A 19,045-nucleotide genomic window follows, 5' to 3' on the forward strand; every position below is an offset into this window, starting at 1 on the left:
TGCTGGCTTCGCTCGCCTGATCTCTGGTGACAGGGATGTGCAGGCAAGGTGGACACTGGGTAATTCAGGGCCTTGCTAGGTAGTTTGAACCCTCTTGCCTAAGCTGTCTTCTCTCCAAAACCCTGCAGGGGGAAGCGCTTGCGTTTTGCTGGCTCAGCTGATGTGATGGATGTGTCTCCTCTTTCCTCAGTTCCTGCGGAGCCGTGTGTGAGACGCTGCAGCCATGTCTGATTTCGTAGAAAGTGAAGCGGAGGAGTCAGAGGAGGAGTACAACCAGGATGGGGAGGTTGTGCCCAGGGTTACCAAGAAGTTTGTAGAGGAAGATGAGGATGGTGAGTCTGCCTGTCTGCTCTGCGTTTGCTGAATTGTCAGCGTGTTTCACTGCTCTATTTTACATCCCGTGACTCTGCAGATGGAGCAATAATTGTGCTATAATAGCATGGCCATCTGTAGTCGATAATCTCAGCTGTTAAGTGCTTCCCTTCCTCAAAGTGCTTTAGGTGGTTTTTTTATTTGGCGATAGAAAATACGCTGCTTCAGGCCCATGGGACTTGCAGTCACACAATTTGATAGTAACAGTAAAAGCAGAAGATTTCTCTGAGTGTGACCACCCCACCCGTTCCCTCTGCGGAGAGAGCATGAGACGACGAGACAAGAAGTGGGATTCTGGCACAAGCAGCTGGCTGGGTTCTGTGCCAGTAAAAGTGTTCAGTTAAACCTCTCTGTGTGGATAGTGTGAAGTAGGGTGCTGTTTGCACGGAGCCGAGAAGGAGTTTCAGCAGATAAGCAATGAGTAAATGTCTGAAGCTTGCTGCTCTCTACCCCAGATGAGGAAGAGGAGGAGTTGAATCTTGATGATCAAGATGAGCAAGGCAACCTGAAAGGATTCATTAACGATGATGACGATGAGGAAGAGGAGGAGGAAGCCAGTGACTCTGGAGACTCTGAGGACGACGTTGGCCACAAGAAGAGAAAGCGCAGTAAGTTTTATGGTGACTGTTTGTAGCAGGCCACGGTGTAATGCTCTACCTCTGCCCTGGCTGTCTGCGTGGGCTGGGTAAGCAATACCCTGCTCAGAGGTTGGTCCAGTCCCAGGTTAGTAAAGGGAGAGTGCAACTTGTCTCTGTTTTCTTCTTTTAGCTTTTGATGACCGCCTGGAGGATGATGATTTTGACCTCATTGAAGAGAACTTGGGTGTTAAAGTCAAAAGGGTGAGTTGTGGTCCCACGCTGCTGTTAGTGGTGTGGAGTGTCTGGGCACGAAGGAGGGTGGGCGCTTGCGAGTGGTGCCTCCCGTCTGCTCCTGCCCCCTTGGAAAGGGAGAGCTGTGTGCTTCAAGGAAGGAGGATCTTCTCCTGCCCAGGCAACTGGGAATTGGCTTCCTAGAGTTTGCAAAACGTTTTGTTCTGGTTCCTAAAGTCTGCACTACTCTTCAGTTCCCACCTCTGCAAGGCAGTCCGGGAGGAGCCCATCTTCCAGGAACTTTCTCCTGCGTGGTGCTCACCTCCAAGTCAGTGCAGGCTGTTGGGGCTCTACAGCTCCTTCTGTACCACTCGCTGGAGGCACATCAAGCCAGGCTAACGCAGCCGGTGGTGACAGTGATGTCGTGGACCCGCTGTGCCCCATGAGCATCTGCAGTACGGTTCCCGAGGGGGTGGCTCTCCTCCCCTGCGTGCTGGGGCCGTGCTGGGCTCCATCCCGCTCCCTCGCCGACGCCTGCAGAGGATGAGTAGTTCTGGCCTGGCAGAGACCGCGCTGAGCTTGAGCCTCTGGGCCAGGAATTACGCGTGTTAACGGGCCTGTTTGCTTGCAGCAAAAATTCAGGCGCGTGCGAAAAATGTCCGATGATGAGGATGACGAGGAGGAAGATTATGGAAAGGAAGAACATGAGAAGGAAGCCATTGCTGAAGAAATCTTTCAGGATGGTGAAGGCGAGGAGGGAGGGGAAGCTGTTGAAGCTCCTGTTGCTCCACCAGAAGAGGAAGAGGAGGAGGAGGAAGATGAATCTGGTGAGTATGGATGGTCAGTTACGTCCAAAGGAACCAAGTTAAGACTTTCTCTGAGCTAGAAGTAGCCAAAGGCTGTAGCCCTGTTGTTTTCAAGCTCTTGCTAGTCCAATTAGTAGAATGTTTAGAAATAAACATTTCTGGGTGGCAGGTTCAGTTTGTCTAAACTGCTTTGTCCAGAAGCACATCGTGTGTGCTGAGGTGTTCAATGTCTCCTCTAAGCTGACTTCAGAATGGAAATGCTTCCAAGGAAGGAAGTCAAGGCACAGCACGTGCCTGCCCTGCTTCTCCTCTTCACCATCAGCCTGTCACCACAGCTAGTACCACCCTAAAAGAGTTTCAAACACTCTGACTGCTGTCCAAAGCAGCAAGGCCTTTTCTGACTACATTTTCAGTGCACTGAGCTGCAGATAGTTGCCAGGTGGATTTGCCTGTGTCCGGAAGCTGGTTCTACCCTGTTATTTTGGTTCAGGCCCCTGGAATGTCTGAGGTTGGGGTAGGAGATGCCGTGGGTAGCTGGGCAGACTGACAGCCAGCGGCAGCCTAAGTCTGTGGCAGAGGCTTATAGTTGCGCTGGCTGAGCTGAGTACCTGTTGAATACGCAAGTGTCCTGACTGCCAAATTGTTTTTCAATGCCCAGACATTGATGACTTTATTGTGGATGATGATGGACAACCTCTGAAGAAGCCAAAATGGCGGAAGAAGCTCCCTGGATACACGGATGCGTAAGTATTGATTAGAAAATGGCCTGGAGCATCAAAAATAGTGCTCAGCTTACTTGATTCTTGCAACTGCAGAGTGAGTCAGCTTGTGACTGGATACCTCTGGTCTCTTTCCCCAAAGGGACCTGATAAATTTAAACATGGAGCTTTTAGTTGGTGATTTCATAAATATCCTACTCCTTCCTTTCTCCCCTGGATATTTTCACAGGGTTACCAAAACCAGTCCCTTAAGGGAAATATTTGCATGTAAAACTCAAAGGATTGTGTACCCATCCATGATTTTTTTAGCTCAGATGTGAAACTAAAGCCTAGACTTATGTGCTCTGGCCAACTTTATGTGGCTAGAAAGATGTTCTGTGAACTGCACCGTGGGGCTGAACGGTAGTTTTTGTCTCCCAGTGCTTTACAGGAAGCCCAGGAAATCTTTGGTGTGGACTTTGACTATGATGAATTTGAGAAATACAACGAGTACGATGAGGAGATGGAGGAGGAATATGAGTACGAGGATGAGGAAACCGAAGGGGAGACCCGTGTACGACCCAAAAAGACGACCAAGAAACGCGTCAGTCGGCGTAGCATCTTTGAGATGTACGAGCCCAGTGAGCTGGAGAGCAGTCACCTGACGGACCAGGACAACGAGATCCGCATGACAGACATGCCCGAGAGGTTCCAGGTGAGGCAAGAGGCTGTTGGTGTGCAGACAGAAAGCGTTTCGCCTCTCACCGAGTGCAGCAGGCCTGGGACCTGCGGGCTGGCTTTCTCATCTAGCTGCTGGCTGGATTTTGGCGTCTCTTTTTCCCCTCTTCAAATATCCCACCCATCAAATGTACGGGCTGAAACTCTGCATTCAAACGGTGACACCGTGAACTGTTGTAGCTGCGTAGCCCAGTTTTAGTGCTGGTTGTAGCTTCTGTGGCCGCTGGGTGCCAGTGTTGCACTCCTGGGAGTGACGCGGGGTTTGTGCTCTGCTGAGATGTCCTTGATGCTGGATGCTGTTAGTAATCCCCTGAGTTGTGTGCCTGGATAGCGAGAGTGAGGCTGCAGCGCTGGAGGAGGTTTGCTGAGGTTTGCTAGCCTACCCGTGTGCCAGCCAGCACGTAGCTCTTCTGTAGACGGTGTTTCTGTAACGTGCTTTAATCCAAGCCGCTGGAGCTCGCTCTCGTTGTAGAGTCCTGTTCGTGATGCTAGGAATCATTCTGGTGTCTCATATTTTTGTCTTAATTTTACCCCATAATCAGGTTTTCCCTGAACAGTCCCATGTTCTTCAGCCTCCCTTAAGTGTATATTGATGCGCAGAGGCTTTGTACTCTCCGTTGTAAAATGGGGTGTCTGAAGCTGCCAGCTTTTCAGAACGACCTTTTTCCCATGCTGCTGTGCACAGCACAAGGGAACGCTCCGTGTAATGTCTTCTGGCCATGCGTGACCTGTTCAGACATTCTGTCATCTTCACGGATGTCAGTGATGATTAGAGCAAGCCTTCTGAAAGAGAATCAGCTGGAACAAAATGCCCAGGAGAGGGTTTGGAGCTGCTTTATGTGCTCTTATTCTGTGGCTGCGGTAGGAACAGTGATCAGGCTAGAACAGGCACGGGTGGGCTGAACAGAGGATGTAGCTGCGGAGGGCTTGGGCGTCTGTTAGGAAGTGGGGGTACCCTGACTACATCATCGTGGAAGGTTTCGCGCCATTGCAGACATTTCCCAAGCCTCCAACAGAATTGTTGGCTGCCTTTACCTAACGTAAAGCTGATGTAGGTTTCCTGCGTGCTCACAAGATGCAGACGTTGAAATGCTATCCCCAGCAAAGCCCTGCAAGTGTGGCAGGTCCTGACACCCCATAAGCAACCTGCAGCTCAAAGCAATAATTTCCAGGCTTCTTGAAGACATGGTGGGCCAAGCCCTGGTGTTGCAGCTGCCTCTACTCATCCTGGTTTTTTTCACAGTTGCGATCCATCCCAGTGAAGAGCGCTGAAGATGATGAGCTGGAGGAGGAAGCTGACTGGATTTACAGGAACGCGTTTGCAACACCCACCATCTCCTTGCAGGTAAAGGACTGTGCTTGGGACTTCTTTTCTAAGGGGACGTGAAGGTGCTGCAGATTTCCAGCCTGGAGATACTTCTTCACGTGTGTGCGTTTTCACATCCATAAAACAGGTCAAAAAGGAACGCAGCGAGGTTGCAAGAGTAATTGTCAAGAATGATTGAAAGATGTCTGAGCCACTGTGCACTTCGGGCTAGACTAGTATTAGCCATGATCTGCTTTTAACCATCAGTTACCTTGGCCAGATGCTGCTTCTCCGTTTTCCTTTAAGCCAGTCCGGGCTAGGATGCTTTTCTGTGGTCTAAAATCAGAGCGTGTAGCTACGCCTGTGTTCCCAGCTAACGAAAGGAGCACCGTTCCCCAGCCTTAGCCTGAGGGGGTCTTTTAGGGGGTCAGCTGGGGGATACAGTCAACACGATATTTTTCTCGTTTTTAGGAAAGTTCTGATTACCTCGACCGCGGACAAGCCAGCAGCAGCTTCAGCCGCAAGGGGCCCAGCACCATCCAGAAGATTAAAGAAGCCCTGAATTTCATGAGAAATCAACATTTTGAGGTAATTCGCAACTTGTCTTCATTGCCAAGATGAGGTCTGAGTTACTGTCTTCTTATTCAGGCAGGATTAGCAGAGGGGCTGCTGGAAGCGTTTAGGGCAGCAAACTAGAAGGTGCTGTGATACCGTACCTGGTTGTCTCTCCTGTGAGAGAATGGTGCTTCATTGGAAGGTGCAGCTCACCTTACAAGAGCTGTGGCAATGCGGATTTTTAAGGCCTGTTTGGGGCTGCTGTCCCTCCCTGCTGCTGGACAAACTGACGTTGAACGAGATGGAGGAATTTCAGAGTACCCTGAGCCTTGCTTAGTCCATTGAACCTGTTCTCCGAGGTGTTGCCTGACATTGCAGAAGCTCTTTGGTCTATGGAATATGTTCTTCGGTGGAACGGTCTCAGGAGCTGGGGCATGGCTTGGTACATCTCCCACACTGCTGCCCCATTAGCTTGTTCTCTGACGTGGAACAGGAGCGTCCTCTGGATTCCTGACTGCCAGAGCAGCCCAGTCTCCTTCTTGGTTGTGATGAGTCTCATTTCTGACCCAGGTCCCGTTCATCGCCTTCTACAGAAAGGAGTATGTGGAGCCAGAGCTGCACATCAACGACCTGTGGAGGGTCTGGCAGTGGGATGAGAAGGTGAGGCGTGTTTTCGTTGCTTGTTATCCCATCAACATCTAACCTGTCTTCCCACCTAGCTTGATGTTTTCAGCAGATTTTGTTTTGGCTATGGAGACCTTGTGCCCTTTTTTTGTTTTATTTTTTCTGCATGTTTGCTGTAACGTGGTGATAAAAGGTTATCTGACAAAAGAAAATGCAAAGCAATTCTTCCCCTTCACCAAGTTCCTTTTAGGTAGTGACTTCCCCTGCAAGGAGTGCAGCTTCCTTCTCTACTCTCGGGTGGATCCCAACCTTTGATTTTTCTTTAATTTTTTTTCTCTCTCAATACGATTCATCTCTGACATGAGACCTACCACATCTGTCGCATCTGAGCTTGGCTGTGGGTGAAGACTTTGATGATTGTTTTTATATGACAAGTATTCTAAGATCCTGGGAGCCCCTGCTTGGGAAGGGAGAAGTCAGGTGTGGCACACCGTGATGTTGTGTTTCACTGGAAGTCTTTTGTTCTCACGCTAGTGGACCCAGCTGAAGATCCGCAAGCAGAATCTGACACGTCTGTTTGAGAAGATGCAGGCCTATCAGTATGAACAAATCTCTGCTGACCCAGACAAGCCGTTGGCAGATGGAATAAGGGCTCTGGATACTACTGACATGGAGAGGTAAGGTGCCAGGACTTCCTTGTATTTGTTCCAAAACAACTTAAGATGTCCGTTAACCTTCCCAATCAGCACAGGCTCTTTAGCTGCTGCAGTACGTTGGCTTTAACCTCCCCACAGTGCCAGTAATGAGAAATATTAAAATGAGAAATATTTAAACTTACTCATGAGTTCGCTCAAGCGCTTGTTCTGCCTGTCCTGTACCAGAGCAGGCTCCCTGAGTGCTCTGACCACGGCTCAGCAGCAAGCGGGAGGTAACGTGCTGGCTTTGCGTGCCGTAGGCTGAAGGACGTGCAGTCCATGGACGAGCTGAAGGACGTGTATAATCACTTCCTGCTGTACTATGGGCGAGACATCCCCAAGATGCAGAATGCTGCCAAGGCTGCTCGGAAGAAGCAAAAGCGTATCCGAGAGGATGGTGAAGAGGAAGAAGGTTTGTTCCTGGATTTAATAGTCTCCTAATTGTGGGCTGATTGAAAATCCTGGTTCAAAAGAATAATGAGAAAGTTTAGTAGAAAGCCCACGTGTTTGCACAGTGTGTCTGCTGGTTGCTTCTGTCTCAAGTTAGTCCCAAGTCTTCCCGGCCAAGTTTGGCCACACAAGTTGTTGCTTTTTGATGGACTTGAATACCCTCCTGCCTCATGGCAGGGACCAAAGCAGGAATCAGTCACCTCAGCGTGCATTTTAATGTGCAACCCAGAGATACTGCTCTTAAAACTGCAGTAAAGTGAAACTGAACAAAAGATAGTGTTTTCATGGTGTTTTTCTAACCCTGAGTAGTTTTAAGGCTGCTGTGGCCTTTGAGATGTGTTTGTGGAATTTAGGGCCTTTGTTGCACAACGTTGTGTTTAATCCCTTTGTTGTGCTTCTGACATGCTGCAGCTGTCTGGATGCCTCTGTAAAGAGGCCTTGCTAAAGTGTTCCTTCCCGTAGGTGAAGGGGAAGATGCAGAAGATGATGAACAGAAAGGGCCTGAGCTGAAGCAGGCGTCCCGTCGGGACATGTACACCATCTGTCAGACAGCTGGGCTGGGTAAGGGCTGTGCTCTGTCACGCTGAGCTCGCGGTGGCCTAGCCCGTGTGCTAGGGTGTGGCTCACCTGTAGAAGGAGGACTGATAGTTTTGCTCGGTGTAAGCTACAGGACCATTATCTTCATTGCTTTTCTGTTTTGTTTTTACCAGACGGCCTGGCTAAGAAGTTTGGTCTGACACCTGAGCAGTTCGGAGAGAATCTCCGAGACAGTTACCAGCGTCACGAGACAGAGCAGTTCCCTGCAGAGCCCCTGGAGCTGGCCAAGGATTATGTGTGTAGGTCAGTGTCGGGGGGATCTTTGTGGAGGTCCTGCAGATGTGACGCAAGGGAGGGGATCTGGGGGCATTCTCGAGTCCTAAGCCTTCATGTTGCCTTTTTGCTTTTAGTCAATTCCCAAGCCCTGAAGCTGTGCTGGAGGGAGCTCGGTACATGGTGGCTTTGCAGATAGCCAGGGAGCCTTTGGTCAGGCAGGTTCTGAGACAGACTTTCCAAGAAAGAGCTAAAATCAACATCTCGCCAACCAAAAAGGGGAAGAAGGTAAGGAAGGGAGCTCTGATTCAGTGGGTCAGTTCAAGGAAGGATCTAAATAACGTACAAATGCTTATTTTTGCATCTGAAAACTTCTCCCATGTGGCAACTCAGTAAATTTCAGCACAACATGTGAGCTGGGCTGTTGCAGAGGCCAGCTGAGCAGCCTGCTGCATTTTTAGCCTCAGCATTTCATCAGACCTGATTCTTGCTGTTGAGATGTTGCCTTCAATTGCTGAAACAGTCTCTGTTTCTCTGGGAATGGGAGCGAAGTGCACTGTGTCCTGCTGGGGAAGGAAATGCAGACTGGCAGGCATAGGGGTGAGGGGGTATTGAATAAAAACCATTGTCTGCTGTGGCATACAGAAGGGTCTTTCTTCATGAATGCCCTGCATGCATGCTGACTGGCTCTCCTCTCTCCCAGGATATTGATGAAGCCCACTATGCATTTTCCTTTAAATACTTGAAAAACAAGCCTGTGAAGGAGCTGCGAGATGACCAGTTCCTGAAAATGAGCCTGGCAGAGGACGAGGCACTGCTCACCATAGATATCAGCATTGACATGAAAGGAGTGGAGGGGTGAGTCCTCAGTGGCCGTGCCATCTGTGCCTCAACAGCCCGTTCACCCGGCGCTGCCGTTCTTTTAGAGCTCCTCTGTAACCCAGACTGCTGCTGGAAGTCATGGTCTGGTAGTTTCCTGCACTGTAAAGTCCAGCAACCTCTCAGGGTCTTGTATTTTTCTGTATCTTAATGAAAACTTTAGCAGTCATCTGTCTTACTCATTTGAAGGCAAACTCTGAAGCTTTGAGAATTTTTGTGAAACACAATGGTTGTTTCCCAGCCACCCTCACTGTGTGCTCCTTGGCTCCCGCCCTGCCCGTCTGAGTAGCCACACCGTGCAGTACTGGAGGGGCTGGGGTACTGGAGTGGCTGAGGGCTGCCCCGTGCTGCGCTGATCAGGACTCACTGTGCTGCCAGCACGGCAGCAAACTGTAGCAGCTTTACTTCTGCAGCTGAAGGGATGTTTGATGGAAGGATTGGCTTTTCTCTGAATTTTCCAGGCAGCTCCTTGAACCTGAGGTGCTGCTGTTACATCCCCATACAGGAATCTGCCAGTGGTGGTGTTGGCCCAGGTGTTTGGAGCCCTTCTGTATCTCCTCCTCTGATCTCTTGCAGTTACGGTAGTGACCAGACGTACTTTGAGGAAATCAAACAGTTCTATTACCGGGATGAGTTCAGCCACCAGGTGCAAGAGTGGAATCGGCAGCGTACGATGGCCATCGAACGGTCCCTCAACCAGTTCCTCTGCGTTCAGATTGCTAAGGAGTTAAAGAACAAGCTGTTGGTGGAGGCCAAGGAGTACGTCCTCAAGGTGAGAGGTGGGAGAGGTGGGTTTGGGTCAGAGCTGAGGTTACAAATGCTCACAGTCCTGCAGCACCCCAGGGAGAGCTGCTGACAGGCCGTACACAGGCTTTTGGGAGGGAGGAGGCAGGCAGGGGTCTGAGTCTGGTTGTTCCCGAAGGATGGAGAGAAAGGCAGTTATCTCAGTGAGAAGGAAGGTGGGCTCTGTGGTACTGGAGAGCTGGTCCTAATCCTGGCAGAATACACTGTCTTGCTGCCTTGAGCAGTCTGTGACCTTCCCCCAGGAGCAGGGCTGTGCCAAGCCACCTGCAGGGGATTTTCTCACTCCTCTCTCCCCTTCTCTGTTCTACTAGGCTTGCAGCCGGAAGCTGTACAACTGGCTAAAAGTGGCTTCGTACCGTCCTGATCAGCAAGTGGAGGAAGATGATGATTTCATGGATGAGAACCAAGGGAAAGGGATTCGGGTGCTAGGCATAGCCTTTTCTTCAGCCAGGTAGGAGGAAAGGAATTGCCTCTGGATCCATGTACAACTTTAGCAGTCCTCCAGGTCTGAGTGATGTCTGTTTTGCAGGGACCACCCTGTGTTTTGCGCCCTTGTCAATGGAGAGGGAGAGGTTACAGACTTCCTCCGATTGCCACATTTCACAAAGAGAAGGAATGCCTGGCGTGAGGAAGAGAGGGAAAAGAAGGTGAGCCTTGGTGCAGCTGTCGTTGAGATGAATGTCTGCATGTTGTTTTTAGTACTGTGCGATCCACTGTGGGCTGGAAACAGCTCAGGCCTTGGCACTCTTGTGCCTTTTTCCCACCCTGTAATTATTTTGGCAGAACAGTTGCTTCCAGTTAAATTCCAGTTCACCTCTTCTGCTCCTCTTAGAGGGAGCGGCAGGGCCTTGCCGTTCCCAAGTTCTGCTGGTTGGTTGAAGGGTTGCGAGCCTCTGTGGTCGCAGTTCTAGAAATTTTCTCCTCCTTCCCTGATCATGTTATAACAGCAAGAGGTTGTGGGATCTACTGGAGCTTGGGAAAGGCTTTTGACTTCTGCTCCCTACTTGCACTGATTTCCTGTAGCACCAGAGCATGATGCCACCAGTCTTTCCTCTGCAGAGCTTTCCTGTTTGTACCTACAGTGGTCAGGAGCTGCCAGCCCAGCCTGTGGAAAAGATGTTTAACCATGTTCGTGTCATGGTCACATATCGACGTGGCAGTCGGGGGGGTTGGCCCTGGGAAGTAGGAACCCAGGACTGGTAGCTAGCTCAGGACAAGAACCCTCTAGCTTTTCTGCTCTGACTTGTCTCACTTTCCTTTCTAGGCCCAGGATATTGAAACCTTGAAAAAATTCCTCCTGAACAAGAAGCCTCATGTGGTGACAATTGCAGGGGAGAACAGGTCAGTCTTCATGTTCCTTCCACTTTGCAGTCTCTTTGCAGTCTTTTCCTCATGCCTGTCCACATTTCACTGTTTCTGACTGTGGGGTGAGGTAACCTGTTGGGGTTACCTCCCCAAGTGATTCCAGGATGCAGCTTTGTGCTCTGCCCTCAGTACCTTTGGCCATCTCTCCCTAGGGATGCTCAGATGCTGATGGAGGATGTAAAGAGAATTGTTCATGAGCTGGATCAAGGGCAGCAGCTGTCCTCTATCGGAGTGGAGCTGGTGGACAATGAACTGGCCATCCTCTACATGAACAGCAAGAAGTCTGAGGTGAATCTTCTGTTACTCCAGCTATCCCTTGGTCTGTCAATCATTTGTGCTGTCTCCTCCATTCATGCTGGCCCTGCTTTGCATCATCCACTGCCTCATGTCATCCATCTAGACACTGGCATACTCATCTCTGGATCAAGGCAAAACATGTTTTAGCAGCAGATGTGTAAAGCAGATATTGATGTAGTCTGAAATTAATCTTGCTCAGTTGAGGGAATGATGTCATTTCATTCCTGGTTGCAGCAGAGCTCCTGGGAGCCTTTGACCTCAGCTCTTTTTGCTCTGAACACCAAATGTTTCCCTTTTTCTAGTCCTTGTCTGATTTGTCTTTGACACTTGTGCTACAAGATGTGAAAACACTGTTGTGGTTTTCCCTGATTCTCTGGCTTCTTGCAGAATGAGTTCCGGGATTACCCACCTCTGCTGCGCCAAGCCGTCTCCCTTGCTCGCCGCATTCAGGACCCTCTCATTGAGTTTGCCCAGGTCTGCAGCTCTGATGAGGATATTCTCTGCCTGAAACTCCACCCTCTGCAGGTAACTTTTCGTTGTGAGATCCTTGGGCAAGGATGATCCTTCTCAGCGAGAGAAAGGGGCTTGGAAGGACCTGGGACAGTTTGCTCTCAAAGTATTTCAGATTGAACTGGTGCAACTTCTGCCTGTGCTGCACCACATTCAGACTATGTGGCACGTGTTTATTTTGCCTTCTCTAGCTCATCTGCTTCCTGCCTTTAGGCTGTTCTCAGGGGTAACTGTGAGGTGCAGTACTGCTCCTGAGAGCCAGTCTGTTGTGTTTGGCTCAGCTTGCCTACGGCAAAGTGTTGCACGGCTAATGCCTCTCCTTTCTATCAGGAGCACGTGGTGAAGGAGGAGCTGTTGAATGCCCTCTACTGCGAATTCATAAACCGTGTGAACGAGGTGGGAGTGGACGTCAATCGGGCGATTGCTCACCCGCACAGCCAGGCTTTGCTGCAGTACGTGTGTGGCCTGGGACCACGCAAAGGCACTCATCTGCTGAAGGTAAGGAGGCTTCTGTCCCTGCCTACAGGAACAGCGCATCACCGATAACGTGCGAGTTGGCTGTGTGGCAGTGCTGCTATGAGCCGAGTCAGGGTCCCGTGGGCTAGATGCAGCTGACAGCGCCGTTGATGGGTGGTTTCGTACGTGTTATCTCACTGTGCCTAACCCTGAAGCTGTGTGTGGACTTGCATCCTTGATATACCCAAGCAACTCAGCAGATCCGTCAATCCTAGCTGGCTCCTGCACCCACGGGAGCGGATGCACTGTTATGGTGCTGTAGAAAACACAAGGCAAAAAGCCAACGCTTTTCCTGAGAGTTGGAGTTGTTCCACGCAGAGTCATCTCCTTTCGTACAATATTGAGGCACAGGCAGGGGGGGCAACAACTTATGAGTTGTGATGTGTTGGATTATATCAGATACTTTGAACCCTGCAGCATCCGGTGAGAGTCCTCTACTCTTCCTGGAGTACCCTTGTATTTGAGTAGCAAGGTTTACACTCTTGCCTCTCCCTCCAGATCTTAAAACAAAACAACACACGTCTGGAGAACAGGACCCAGCTGGTTACGATGTGTCACATGGGACCCAAAGTGTTTATCAACTGTGCTGGCTTCATCAAAATCGACACCGCATCGCTGGGTGACAGGTGAGTGTGGGGTTGCACTCTGTGTCGTACGAGGCATGGAGTTAGCGTGAGCAACAGGCTGAGGCAAGCTTGTTCTGTGGAGTCCGTGTTCCTGGGGGTTTATGTGTGGTCTCTGATCACTGGCCAAGTTCAGATATTGCTGGTTACTAATCTGATACTTAAGGGCAGCTGAACTCACCCAGCAATGTGAGCTGCAGAACATTAATTATATAGCTTGCTCTGGTTTGAAAGACCCTTTGAGGTCGAGAGGAACTAAAGTGAAAATAGTTGCTCCCTAGCATAGTCACTGTGCACTTCTGCTTAGCTTCTGCCTAATCCCACCATTGGTACTTTATTTTTCTGAAGTTTCAAACTTGAGGCATGCCATGGCAGTTTAGCTTCTTCTTAAACTCGTAGCAATACTGGGATGTTAGTAGGGCATTAGGTTAGTGGTAACTAAACAAGAGATGTGTGTTTGGAGGACAGCGGTAACCTGGTTTCTAAATCTGTGACTGCTTTGCACAGAAGGGACACTTGCTGGCAATGTGCTTTCTCTGGGGCTGGCACCATTTCCTTCTGGCCTTTGAAAAGCGGCCTGAGAAAGGACACCTGTCTGAATCCTTACGCTGAGTGATCCAGCCCTGCTAGGTCCCTACTTCTTGTAAGATACAACTCCTAGAGATGCAGAGTGCAGCCTCATCCGAACAGCTGGGTGCAGATGTTTGCACTGCCGGTTGGCAACGCTTAATGTGTATGAAGAGAGAAACTGTAGAGAGCTGTGTACCCATAGAGCAGCTGTACATCACGGAGTGGTTGAATCTACCTGGCATCCACAATGCCTGGCTGTATCCTGGCAGTGCAGGAGCTGCACGCTGGAATCTGTCGTCTCTTGCCTTGGCTCCTGTCGATTTAGCATTGAAGAACAGCTTGTGTCCTTTTCAGAGTAGGTTGTTCCGCTGAGGGAGCAGCCAACAGCACTCTTTATTATTGAGCTGCAGGAGATGACTCTGGAACTCTGCACAGTTCTCATCTGAACGTTGCTTTGGTTTTATTTCAGCACCGATTCCTACATCGAAGTCTTAGACGGGTCTAGGGTCCATCCTGAAACCTATGAATGGGCAAGAAAAATGGCAGTGGATGCCTTAGAATACGATGAGTCAGCGGAAGATGCTAATCCTGCAGGAGCTCTGGAGGAGATTCTGGAAAACCCTGAACGTCTGAAAGACCTGGATCTTGATGCCTTTGCTGAAGAACTGGAAAGACAGGTGTGCTGGGGGTTCCTGGTGCTGAGAATCAGAGGGGAAGCTTAGTTTCTTAAGTTTTATAGCTGGTGGCCCTTATCCTTTTTAGGAGCTGAGCATTTAGCTGTTGGTGTTGAAAAATGTATAAACAGCCACGATGAGGATTCAGTGTCTGATGATGGCATGTAGTAAATGTTTACAGAAAGTCACTGAGGGCAGAGGGAGAAAGGAGCCAGGAGGCAGTAGTCAGACCATTTAAACTGTTTTTCCTGAAATTTTTTCTCAATGTATTGGTACTCTTCACCCCCTTAACATCCTGCAACTCTGTTTCACGATTTGATGGTACCTTGTGCATTCCTCTTTTTAAGTTTGATGAGGTCCTTGAGTTCTTTCATAACTTGTATTGGATTCCCTACTCACCTCCTTCCTGCTGCTCACGACTTTGTAACCTTTGAATACCACACAGGGCTACGGTGACAAACATATCACTTTGTATGACATCCGAGCTGAGCTAAGCTGCAGGTACAAGGACCTGAGAACCCCGTACCGTTCTCCAAACACGGAAGAGGTCTTCAATATGCTGACCAAAGAAACTCCAGAGACTTTTTATATAGGTACAGCTCTGGTTTCTGTCATCCTCAGTTCCCCCAGGATGTGTAAAGGTGGGGCAGAGGGATCTGGGTGAGCGTGACTTTGGGATAGTGCTATAGTTGCGTGTACGTGAAGTAGCTGTTCTACTGGGAGTAGCCTCCTAACACCTTCATGCCCGACTTCCTTAACTCAAGGGAACTGCCCAGCCCTGCAGTTTTGTTTTTAGTTTTTCACTCTTCTTTCTCCTCTCCCATCACACCCCAGGTAAAATGATCATCTGCAATGTAACTGGGATAGCCCACAGGCGGCCACAAGGAGAAAGCTACGACCAGGCAATACGAAACGATGAAACTGGCCTTTGGCAGTGTCCGTTCTGTCAGCAGGATAACTTCCCAGAGCTCAGCGAGGTGGGGCTGCTGCTTCTAACGGACCTGCTTTTGTCAGGGGTCGGCTATCAGCAAGGCTTGAGCATTCTGTAGAGTTCTTGGGAGACAAGGTGTCAGAGCCAAGGCGGTGTCTGCAGTGCCTCAGGATTCCAACCTTAACGTGGCCTTTGGCTGCAAATATAATCTGTTTCGCTTTTGACTGATTGCTTCAGCAGAGATTTGACATGTCCTTTACAGCTACATTACGTATTTTAGCAAACTGGCCTAGGAGTGGAATGGACCTGGGGCTAAGCTGACCAGTTCTTTGAAAATACATCAGGCAGGCTTGTTTGTGGTCTAGGACTGTATTTTATGCAGAAAAACCGCCCCTGACAGTGAGAACAGAAGGTTGTTCTCCCACCTTCTTAATTTTAAGAACTTATCTGGACTCCCTGCTGCTTAATGCAGCTGTACTTTAGGTCTCTTCTAAACACTGCTGAATTCTAGCCCTGGTAATCCATGACCGTAAAACCCTATAGCGCTCACCAGAAACCAGCCCTAGCTACAGGCTTGTACTCGGGGTCTAAAAGTGTTCTGACCTTCCTGGTTGCAAAGCCCCATAAGTTGAGCCGAACCGAAGTAGGAAGATTGTGTTACTGGGTAGCATTCATGGAAGTCCTCTGTCACCTGCACTTCCACCTGTCTCTGCTGGCTGTGCTGGTTTGCTGATGCAGCTTTTAGACTTGTTTTGAGTGTGAGCTGCCGGGGCTATTTTGTTTCCATGCCGAATGACTTGTACTTTTACCTTGCTTAAGGTTTGGAACCATTTTGACAGTGGTTCCTGCCCAGGTCAGGCCATCGGAGTGAAGACACGTCTGGATAACGGCGTCGCCGGCTTCATCCCAACAAAATTTCTTAGTGATAAGGTGGTCAAGCGGCCAGAAGAAAGGGTGAAGGTATGAAAGTAGTGGATTTTCACATATCCAGCAAGAGCTGGAATAGCCTGAAGCCAATACCAAAGATTCAGAATTTGGTTTATAACACCGTTCCCTAAATGACTTTTAAAACCCGATTTTCTTTTAAGGACTTTAAATCAGCAGCAGGTTCAGGTTCTGGTTAGTGTCCTCCTCCCACAGTGCAAATCTGTCTTGGCAGCTGGTGGGAACCATGTTAATCAGTTAACATGTTGCGCTGCAGGAGGATTTATTATAGTCTGGCTAAAGTCTGGGTTTAGGAGGCCAGAAGGCATTCTAATGCAGAGCCACCCTTTGTTCCTGGCTTTCTAAAGAGTTGACACAACTGCTGTTAGGTATGCAAGGGTCCCTTTTCCTCTCTCGTAGCTTTTTGTTCTGTCTCAGTTTCTGCAGGTCGAGTTACTGGCCTTGCTCAGGACAGTGATGGGGTTCTGAACGAAACAGAATCACGTATTTTTATCACATGATAAAATACAGGTTTAACGTCTTTACTGTCTTTTGGAATCCCCCTGACAGTCCGTGCAGGTGATGGATAATCCTGTAAGCTTAGAGGTCTCAGCAGTTCTTTAAAGAGCCATTGTTAACTTCCACACGGTTAACTGGACTAAGACATTGCAGTTTTTGTGATGGTATTTTCCCATTTAAGTAGAGAGGTCCTTTGAGTGTCTTTCACTGTTTCTCAACAGACTTAACTGCTTTCTTGCACATCATGAAGTGCAGTTTTGCTGCAAAGATGCCTCAAATAGCAAGATTAGTTGTCCTCAGCCTTCGGACATGCAGTTTTCTGTGTGATATGTGGTGTAGGTAGTAGCCCTGCCCTTTTTTCCTTTAGTGTCTTTTGATTCCAGCCATCTTGGGGTTCAGCTGAATTTCGCTTTCTGTGGAGATGAGGTTAATTCATACCTCCTCATTGGCAGTGTGACCCCACGCAGGTTGCTCCCTAGGGCAGGAAGGCTGGCGTATTGGCCAAACCTGCTGATCAGCTTTGCCTGCCCCTTTCCCGTTAGGTTGGAATGACTGTTCACTGCAGGATTATGAAGATCGACATCGAGAAGTTCAGTGCAGACCTGACCTGCAGGACCTCAGACCTGATGGATAAGAACAATGAGTGGAAACTCCCTAAAGACACCTACTACGACTTTGACTCTGAGGCAGCAGATCACAAGCAGGAAGAAGACATGAAGAGAAAGCAGCAGCGAACAAGTGAGTCTCTAGTTTTTCTCTCCTTCATAATGCCAGCGTTTCCAGAGGGTGTCAGGAACATAAGCACAATTAAACATTGAGCTTCAATAAACCAGTTCCTCTTGGAGGCCTAAATCTTCCGCTTTGTCCCCTAGCGTACATCAAGCGAGTAATTGCTCACCCGTCATTCCACAACATTAGCTTCAAGCAAGCAGAGAAGATGATGGAGACCATGGACCAAGGGGACGTGATTATTCGGCCAAGTAGCAAGGGGGAGAACCACCTGACTGTCACCTGGAAGGTGAACGATGGGATTTACCAGCACGTGGATGTCCGAGAAGAGGGCAAGGAGAATGCCTTTAGCCTGGGCTCCATGCTTTGGATCAACACAGAGGTAAGAGCCCTGCAGAGCACGCCTGGCAAAGGAGTTGGTGGGGAAGGAGAAGTAGCTATTTGGCAGGGACACTTTGGCACAGCCTTTTTGTCCTTGCAGCTGCTTTCAGGCTGTCGGAGAGTAACTTCCATTGCGGTTCTCGGATTCTTAAGACGATACTCTGCTCTTTTTATTTTTTTATTTTTCCTGAAAACATACAGCCTTGCTGTGCAGAATGTATAACTGAGAGCTGTATACTAGAATAAGAGTTCCTCATCATGCACCCTAAATACCTCTTTAAATGTGTTTATTCAAAGGAGTTTGAAGACCTGGATGAAATTGTTGCTCGCTATGTCCAGCCAATGGCTTCTTTTGCCAGAGACCTGTTGAATCACAAATACTATCAGGACTGCAACGGTGGAGACAAGAAGGTGAGCCTGTCCCAGGCTGTGGTAACTTGTGTGGGAGCATAGTGTGAGTGTCATTGTCTCAGGACTGGCCTTAAACTCTTTGTGTCTGACACGAGCTGCTGCTGGAGCGAGCTCTCTGATCTTCCTCTTGTTGCTTGGGGCTTGGCAGTCACTTTCCAGCTGTAGGACTCAAGGCACTCTGTTTCAGAGCAGTGGAGTTAGGACATGGGAGCGTGGTATGCTACTGCAGTGTGCCAGAGAACAGATATTTGCTCTGCCAGCAAATACCACTGAAGGGAGAGTATCGTCTTTCTGTGACCTGGTGGCATTTGTGCACCAACCCTGCAGAGAAATGGTGCAGTTGCCAGTGATGCAGCAAGGACCACGTCAGGAGTGGGAGGGAAAAGAGCTGACCACAGCGTGGTGAGAGTATCTGTAGGCTCTGCGTGTTGCTGAAAATGTAGGTTCTCCTTTAGCATTTCTCTTCTGTCTTTCTCTCTCATTAGAAACTGGAAGAGCTGCTGATAAAGACCAAGAAAGAGAAGCCAACATTTATTCCCTACTTTATTAGTGCCTGTAAAGATCTGCCTGGCAAATTCCTCTTGGGATATCAGCCTCGAGGCAAACCAAGGTAAGTGAGAGGCAAGCCCAGCATCTGCGGCTGAGGACTGCCAGAACCACACCTCAGCTTACTGCTGCCAGTTCCTCTTCTAGCTCTGCCAGTCATGCCTCCACTTACCCACTGACCGTAGAGGACCCGTATCTAGGAGTAAATCTCACCCAGGAGGCTCCTGTGTTTCTAACCAGCTGCCTGCCACAAGCAGTATTGCCCTGCGCTGGGCATGTCACCAGGGCAGGGATCGATAATTGATTTGTTGCAGTGAAAGGGATGTTATTTTGGAGCACTTGTGTGAGGGTACCGTATGGTGGCAGACATGGCTCTGAAGCAGCCTGTGATCTCTTGTGCTCTCCTGCATTCACTGCTCCTCACAGGATAGAGTATGTGACAGTGACACCAGAAGGATTCCGCTACCGGGGCCAGGTCTTCCCTACTGTGAACGGGCTCTTCC

At 49.3% G+C, this 19,045-nt stretch overlaps 1 protein-coding gene across 1 annotated transcript in view; it reads left to right on the forward strand.

The window, feature by feature from the left end:
* Positions 1–223: 223 nt before the first annotated feature.
* SUPT6H (suppressor of Ty 6 homolog (S. cerevisiae)) overlaps positions 224–19,045 on the forward strand; it is a 21,365-nt gene continuing 2,543 nt past the window's right edge. Inside the window, 32 exon segments of the mRNA XM_009877896.1 lie at positions 224–332; positions 828–980; positions 1,141–1,211; positions 1,813–2,008; positions 2,646–2,730; positions 3,127–3,400; positions 4,667–4,768; positions 5,201–5,317; positions 5,855–5,944; positions 6,443–6,585; positions 6,864–7,015; positions 7,516–7,614; positions 7,764–7,893; positions 8,001–8,151; positions 8,567–8,721; positions 9,319–9,514; positions 9,858–9,997; positions 10,076–10,193; positions 10,811–10,887; positions 11,064–11,199; positions 11,596–11,733; positions 12,049–12,216; positions 12,733–12,860; positions 13,897–14,104; positions 14,547–14,694; positions 14,936–15,078; positions 15,852–15,992; positions 17,018–17,213; positions 17,348–17,586; positions 17,883–17,996; positions 18,482–18,606; positions 18,969–19,044. Coding sequence (XP_009876198.1) covers positions 224–332; positions 828–980; positions 1,141–1,211; positions 1,813–2,008; positions 2,646–2,730; positions 3,127–3,400; positions 4,667–4,768; positions 5,201–5,317; positions 5,855–5,944; positions 6,443–6,585; positions 6,864–7,015; positions 7,516–7,614; positions 7,764–7,893; positions 8,001–8,151; positions 8,567–8,721; positions 9,319–9,514; positions 9,858–9,997; positions 10,076–10,193; positions 10,811–10,887; positions 11,064–11,199; positions 11,596–11,733; positions 12,049–12,216; positions 12,733–12,860; positions 13,897–14,104; positions 14,547–14,694; positions 14,936–15,078; positions 15,852–15,992; positions 17,018–17,213; positions 17,348–17,586; positions 17,883–17,996; positions 18,482–18,606; positions 18,969–19,044 — 4,518 coding nt within the window.

The sequence above is a fragment of the Apaloderma vittatum genome, unplaced genomic scaffold (genome assembly GCF_000703405.1).
Source record: "Apaloderma vittatum isolate BGI_N311 unplaced genomic scaffold, ASM70340v1 scaffold39161, whole genome shotgun sequence".
Taxonomy (NCBI): Eukaryota; Metazoa; Chordata; class Aves; order Trogoniformes; family Trogonidae; genus Apaloderma; species Apaloderma vittatum.